Below are 7,005 nucleotides of genomic sequence, written 5' to 3'. Positions count from 1 at the left end.
CTGACCTTCCAGTGGGTCTTCAGAGACAGTAAATTGCATGGGAGCAAATTAACTGTCTTTCTCCCAAACAGCAGGTGGATTTGAACCACATATTTTTGATCTAACAGCTGGTGAATTCCAACCACATACCTTTAATTCAGCAGCTGATGGATTGCAACCACATACCTTTGCATTGGGAGCACAGTTCTTTCCCAATAAGCCATCACAGCTCAGTTTATTGGGAAAAGCAAGCTTGCCAACCTGGGGAGTAGATCTGGACATGGCCAACCTGCAAGAGAGTTCCACCGAGAATGGGGGGGAAGTAGCTATGTATTTTATACCCTTACACAATTCCCAATAAATAGTAATTAAGTTAAAGATTACTTAGACTATAGGGAAATGCTAAGAATCCCTAACTTGTAAAATGTTTTCGTTATGTACCATCAAGGAGGATGCAACTCACAGTCGACTCTCCAGTGGAGTTTTAGAGGCTGTTAATTACGTGAGAGGAGATTGTCCTTTTTTGTTTTTTCTCAGCAAAGAAGCTGGTGAATTTGAATTGCCTGACTTTTGACTAGCAGTGCAACCCTTTAGCCCTATGCCAACAGAGTTCCTTACTCAATGCTTGTTGTTGATGTGTGCCATTGTGTCAGAACTGACCTGCAGCTGATTCTCCAGTGAGTTTTCAGAGGCAATACACTGCACAGGAGGCGAATGCCCATCCTTCTCCTGTGTAGCAGCTGCCACATTTGACCCATGTACCTTTTAGCCCATCCTCCTGCAGAACAGTGGATTCAAACTGTATGCCTTTGGGATTGCAGCACAGCTACTTACCCCTAGGCCATCCACGTGCTTCACAATGCTTATTCTAGGGAAAAACAATCACTCGCTTGATCTGTATGTATCTAGTTCTTCAAGCATGGCTGAAAACAAGAAATGGAAGGGTCAGCATTCAGGAGAGAAACAACAACAACAAAATTATCCTAAGAAGAATCTAGCTAGCTTAGCCTAAGTGTAGCCATTTCGGAACATTCATAGGATTTCCCATGCAAATGCCATTGAATTGCTTCCTACTCGTAATGACCCTATGTCATTAAATATGTAATTAAATGTCGACCAATCCCATGGTATCCTTACAATATCTACTGTGCTTCGGCTCACTGTTGAAGTCACTGGATGAATTCATCCAGTTGAAGGTCCACTTCTATTTTGCTGACCACCTACTTTTCTCCAGGCATTTGTTTTTCCTGAAGACATACCCAGAGGACATGATAGAAAGTCCCATTGTGTGTGCTTCTAAGGAAACTTCTGGTTGCATCTCTTCCAAGAAGTCTATTTCAAATCATAAAAATGTATTTTAAGTGGTTCCTCATGTTAGCCTCTTATTATTTTTTTGTATTTTATTTTTATTGTTTTTGAGAATGTATGCAGAACATGTTATTAATGTAAGAATGCCTTTGTATACAATTCAGTGATATTGATTGCATCGTTCAACTCGTGCGTCTATTTTCATTCTCCTTTCTGAATTTCTCCTCCCATTCTAAACTCACTGCCTCCTAAGTTTTATATCTAATCTTTTGAGTTGCTGCTATCAATTAGAGCCTCTATAGAAAATTCTTAAAACAACAGAATTTTTTTAAGGGTCACATACTTTTCTTGTTAAATCCAACCAGTGCAACCCCGTAGTGGGTAACTCAGATTCACCAGCTGCTTGGGGGGGGGGGATGGGGAGTACCCTTGTGCATCTCATAGACTCTCAGAACTCAACAGCAATGGGTGAGTGAGTGAGTGGATTGTTTTGTTTTTAGATTTTGGAGAATATTTTTGCTTTAAGATTTAAAGATTGTTTCAGAGCAATACATTCAGAAAGTCTAGATTCCATGGGAATTTGAAATGCTGTTCTTCACTTTTCTCCCTTGCATGCTTAATTTTCATTAATTTCCCATAGTCGTGATGATGGATGGTCTTTGTGAGGATAAATGTAATTATCACTTGATGAGATGGTAACACTTTTGATACAAACTTTTTACCAATTTCTTATATGATTTTTTTTCTTTTTCAGGGAGTGTCCTGGATCACTGTCCGCTATATGATAGGAGAAATTCAATATGGAGGGAGAGTCACTGATGACTACGATAAGAGGTTGTTGAATACGTTTGCTAAGGTCTGGTTCAGTGAAAATATATCTGGACCTGATTTCAACTTTTATGAAGGATACCATATTCCAAAATGCAGCACTGTGGAGAGCTACCTGCAGTATATCCAGGTTTGTGCATACGAGAACTTTATGCATGTACAATTGCTGTGGAAGGTCAAGGACAGCAGTATGAATTGACTTCAGTATGAATTAAGGCTTAAGATAAAGAAAACAAGGATTCTCACCACTGGGCTGATTGGCAGCATCATGATGGATGGTGAAGAGATTGTGATTGTCACAGTTTTAGTTTGCTTGGCTCCACAGGCAACACTCTTGGCACCAGCAGCCAGGAAATTAAAAGGCATATTGCGATGGGAAAGTCTGCTGGTAGAGACCTCTCTAAAGTACTGAAGAGCAACAATGTCAGTCTGGAGACTAATGTGCACCTGATACAGGCCATGGTCTTTGCAATCACTTGCTATGCATCAGAGAGCTAGACAATGACTAGGGATGATAGAAGGAGAATTGATGCCTTTGAGCTGTGGTGTTGGTGAAGAGTATTGAATATACCATGGACTGCTAAGAAAACGAACAACCCTCCTGGAGAGGGTGTAGCCAGGCTACTCCTTAGAGGCAAGGATTCTGAAGCTTCATCTGACGTACTTTGGACATATTACAGGATTAGTCTTTGGACAGTGATGTCATGCTTGGGAGGGTGGAGGTACAGTGCAGGAGAGAAAGACCCTCAATGAGATTGAGCCAGTGACTGGGGTTATGGGGGTAGGAGTGTCAGAGACAGTGAGATTGGCACAGGATAGGGCAGGGTTTAGGGTTGTTATACGTAGGGTCACTATGAGTCTCATGGTAACTCGACAGCACATAACAACACAATAACTATTGCCATTTTAGCCTTCAATATTCATTGTATTCATTGATTTAATTTAGTGATATAAATTAATTTATTTAATATATTAAAATGCCTACTGTAGATGCTTTTTCGTAATTTTTATTCCCCTCATTATTATTTATATTATTTTGAGTTTTATAGAAACCTATGACTTACAGATGCTCTGGTGGAGAAGGAGGGGCAATCTCCTCCTGTACCAGTCAGATCTGATTTGATGATACACACACACATAAAAGAATAAAATAAAACTTAAAAAATTAAACAAACAGACAAAAAACCCCTATGACTTAACATGAAAGTTTACAGAGAGCCAGCTGGTTTTCCATTCAACAGTTCATACACAGTTTGCTTTGTGATGAACACAGTTTGCTTTGTGATGACTGCCGTTTCCACAGCATGACAGCCCTTGTCTTACTTCGTCTCCATGTTTGTGTGAATCTCCTCAATTTCCTTTTTTCTAAAATGCCTCAGTGAGGAATAGACTTTGGGGAGGTGATAAACGTAGAGGATCTGGAAAAAAAAATCCCACAGATTCCTCTCCTTGTGAAGCGTCCACTACTACATCCACAGGACCAAGACAGCCGCTGGACTCTGCTCCATTTCTCAGTCCTTTTGCTCATCCTGTGTCGTGTTACTTAATTCTGGTTTTGCAGTCACCAAAGGGAACGTCCCAGAACCTGCTTTGAAGAAGAACCTCCTCTGAGTTCTCACTGATGTTCTGGATAATTTTTTATTGCGGGGGACGATCCTGTGCATGGAACCCTGATGGCACAGTCGTTAAAGAATTTAACTGCTAACCAAGGTCAGAAATTCAAACCCATCAGCTAGCTCCATTGGAGAACATTGTGGCAGCTCTTCCTTAAAGGTTCACAGCCTCGGAGACCCTGGGCCAGTTCCAGTCTGTCTTACAGGGTTACTATGAGTTGGAATCAACTTCATGGCAGTGGGTTGGAGCCAGTGGATTTTGGGAACTTGAGCAGCCAACCTGGTCTCTGCCCACTAGATGCCAGTAGCATCCTTTCCCTCAGCAAGTTATGGTTGTCAGATGTTCTCTTGGGGGCCAAAATCACCCTAGCTTGAGAAGCACGGCTTGAAGAAACAAATGAAATAGATTGTGGCAGAGAATTTGGGACTATGCAGGGCTGGAGGTAGGGGAATATGACTTCAGGTCGGTAATTTTTCTGTTTCTGTACGTGAACTGAAGAGCTCTGGTTGCCTTACCAACCACTGAAAGCTGGGAGATTTGAATCCTCCAGCTGTTTGGTAGGAGAAAGATGAAACTCTCCTTCGGAACGGGATGGAGTGTGGCCCTGAGTAGGACAGTGAATGCATCTTGTGTCGAACATACCTGTTGGTGAAAACATGCGGATGCTAACAAAAATGCTTGGTGGTTCAAACCCATCAGGCCTTGAATTCATTGGATTATTCTTTTGCACTCTTTCACTTTGGCTGCTTATCTCAGAGTTAATCGACCAAAGCTAAATCCCAAAGGGCTGAATTTAGTAGTATGTTTTAATGTTTTTGTAATATACACATATTATGGGCTTATCATATATTACCAACTGGCAGCATCAGGATGGATGGTGAAGAGATTGAGATTGTTCACAGGTTTATTTTGCTTGGTTGGCTCCAAGGTCAACACTCTCGGCACCAGCAGCCAGGAAATGAAAAGATGTATTGTGATGGGAAAGTCTGCTGTTAGGGACCTCTCCAAAGTACTAAAGAGCAATGGTGTTTCTCTGGAGACTAAGGTGCATCTGATACAGGCCATGGTCTTTGCTATCAGTTGTTATGAATCAGAGAGTTGGACAATGACTAAGGAGGATAGAAGGAGAATTGATGCCTTTCACCTGTGGTGCTGGAGAAGAGTATTGAGGGTACCATGGACTGCTAGGAAAACAGATTCATCCTGGAGAGGGTTAAACCGGGTGGCTCCTTGGAGGCAAGGATTCTGAAGCTCCGTCTAACATACTTTGGTTGTATTGTAAGGAGAGACCAGTCCTTGGAGAAGGACATCATGCTTGGGAGGGTGGAGGGACAGCACAGAAGGGGAAGGCCCTCTGTGAGGTGGATTGATTCAGTGACTGGGGTAGTCGGGATGGGTATATTGGAGACAGTGCGATTGACACAGGACAGAGCAGAGTTTAGGGCTGTTGTACATGGGATCGCTATGAGTCGCAAGCTGCACATAGCAACAACAACAACATATATTACCACCTGAGCATTTTCATGAATTTAAATCGACAAATATATTTGTCCTAACAGAGGTATGAGAGGCTTTAAAATCATTAGCACAGAACAGGGAAAAGTGCCTATGTCATGATAAATGTAGGTTTGCTTGTACGTACAGGTTCTTTAACACACTGCAGTTTGTTATGAATTTGAGGTCGCTCATAAAAAGAGGTATGTAAAGTGAATACAATAAGGGAGTAGAGGGAATGAAATTCTGTGAGCCCCAAAATAATAATTACCAGATTAATACATGTGAACGCATGTAATATCCTAAGTAAAATTTCTTTTCTAGAAATGACTGGGGAAACGTCTTGCCTTGTTTTTCTACTCTTCTCTTGCTACCTATTTTAACTGTCTGTCATTTTTCTGTGATGCGATTTCTTTGTCAATGTGTCTCTCTTTTCCTTAGCCTCTGTCTTTCTCCCCTGAAAAATACAATGCCCACCTGCCATCTCATTGCTAAAACTGTCATTTGCTGGTGTCTTAAAACACAGTCATTAGCTATACAGTGCTTATTTAACAGCTCAGCCAGTTGGTTGTGATTACATAAGACCGTCAAGAAATAAAAAACCTTTCCCAGCATCCTGTCGGTCTCCCAGGTGTTTCAGTTCTTGATGGTGGACTGACAGGTGATTACCACAAGGTTTCTAATGTGCCAGGTGGATTCAGGAACGTTTTAGGATGTAAATTAACAAAGGAACAAATGCCTTCACATACAGAAACTTTCCTACTTAGTAGTAAATAACTTTTATGGCCAATCAATTTTACTTATAGGAAATGCCCAAGAAAAATGACTATGCCTATACAGCAAAAGTATTTGTAGTGGATGAATTCATATTCATTATTCATGCGAACCTTAATCTGAAAATGATCCAAATGTTTATCAAAATTAAAATGAATGAATAAACAAAAGGAATAAAACACCAAGCTACAATGTTCTTCCCATCTCAGGTATTAAAAAAACAGAGAATTTCCCTATGATTCAGTTTTGCTGAAATAAATCTTAAGAATAAGTTCTGAGTAAGTTTGCTTGAATAAATCTATGTAAATCTTAGAGCACCACCAGTCTATATTATGTATTTGTTTGTTTGCTTTTTGGCAAGACGGCTTCTACATCATTTCTGGTGAAACTATTGAGATTTGCCGTCTGTCACATTCAAACCATTTTATGTAGATGCTTATACTAATAAAAATATTTGCTTTTTCACAAGAGAAAGCTGTGACCGTCTGTTTCATAAATATTTCAGTCTTGTATGCCCCATAGGACAGTTCTACTCTGTTCTGCCAGGTCACCATGCGTCAGAATTGTCTTGACAACAGTGAGTTTGGTTTTGGGTTTCAGATGCGCTAACTTGATCTAGCTGCTAATGGAAAGATGAACAGTTTGAACGCACTAGCTGTCTAGTGGTAAGAAACTGCACTGCAATTCCAAAGGCATGCGGTTCAAATCCATCAGCTGCACTCCTATGTGATTAATTGCCTCTGAAAACCTGCTGGAGGGTCAGCTATGGGTCAGCTGTGACACCATGATACACAACAGCAATATGCCATCACTAGGGAGCCTGAGGAGGGTTAGGGGTTAAGGAGGTGTGTTGTCCACCCAAAGGCATGCGATTCAATTCCTTCAGCGGCTACGTGGTAGAAAGATGGAAAATCTCTTCCTGTCTGAGTTACAGCCTCTGAAAACCCCACTGTACAGTCAGCTATGAATTGGTTCAGACTCAATGACACATAATAACAAGAAGCTGCT

The 7,005-nt window shown here is 41.0% G+C and overlaps 1 protein-coding gene across 1 annotated transcript in view; it reads left to right on the top strand.

Moving 5' to 3' along the window:
- The window catches only part of DNAH5 (dynein, axonemal, heavy chain 5), a 382,826-nt gene that overhangs the window by 344,074 nt on the left and 31,747 nt on the right, over positions 1-7,005 (top strand). The window contains exon 74 of the mRNA XM_006895016.1: positions 2,042-2,245. Within this exon, the coding sequence (XP_006895078.1) occupies positions 2,042-2,245 (204 nt within the window). The remainder of the gene's footprint in view (positions 1-2,041; positions 2,246-7,005) is intronic.

This window comes from Elephantulus edwardii, unplaced genomic scaffold (assembly GCF_000299155.1).
Source record: "Elephantulus edwardii isolate Elephantulus edwardi_28Jun2011 unplaced genomic scaffold, EleEdw1.0 scaffold00153, whole genome shotgun sequence".
Classification (NCBI taxonomy): Eukaryota; Metazoa; Chordata; class Mammalia; order Macroscelidea; family Macroscelididae; genus Elephantulus; species Elephantulus edwardii.
The sequence above is the reverse complement of the archived record's forward strand: the minus strand, read 5'-3'. Positions and strand labels throughout refer to the sequence as shown.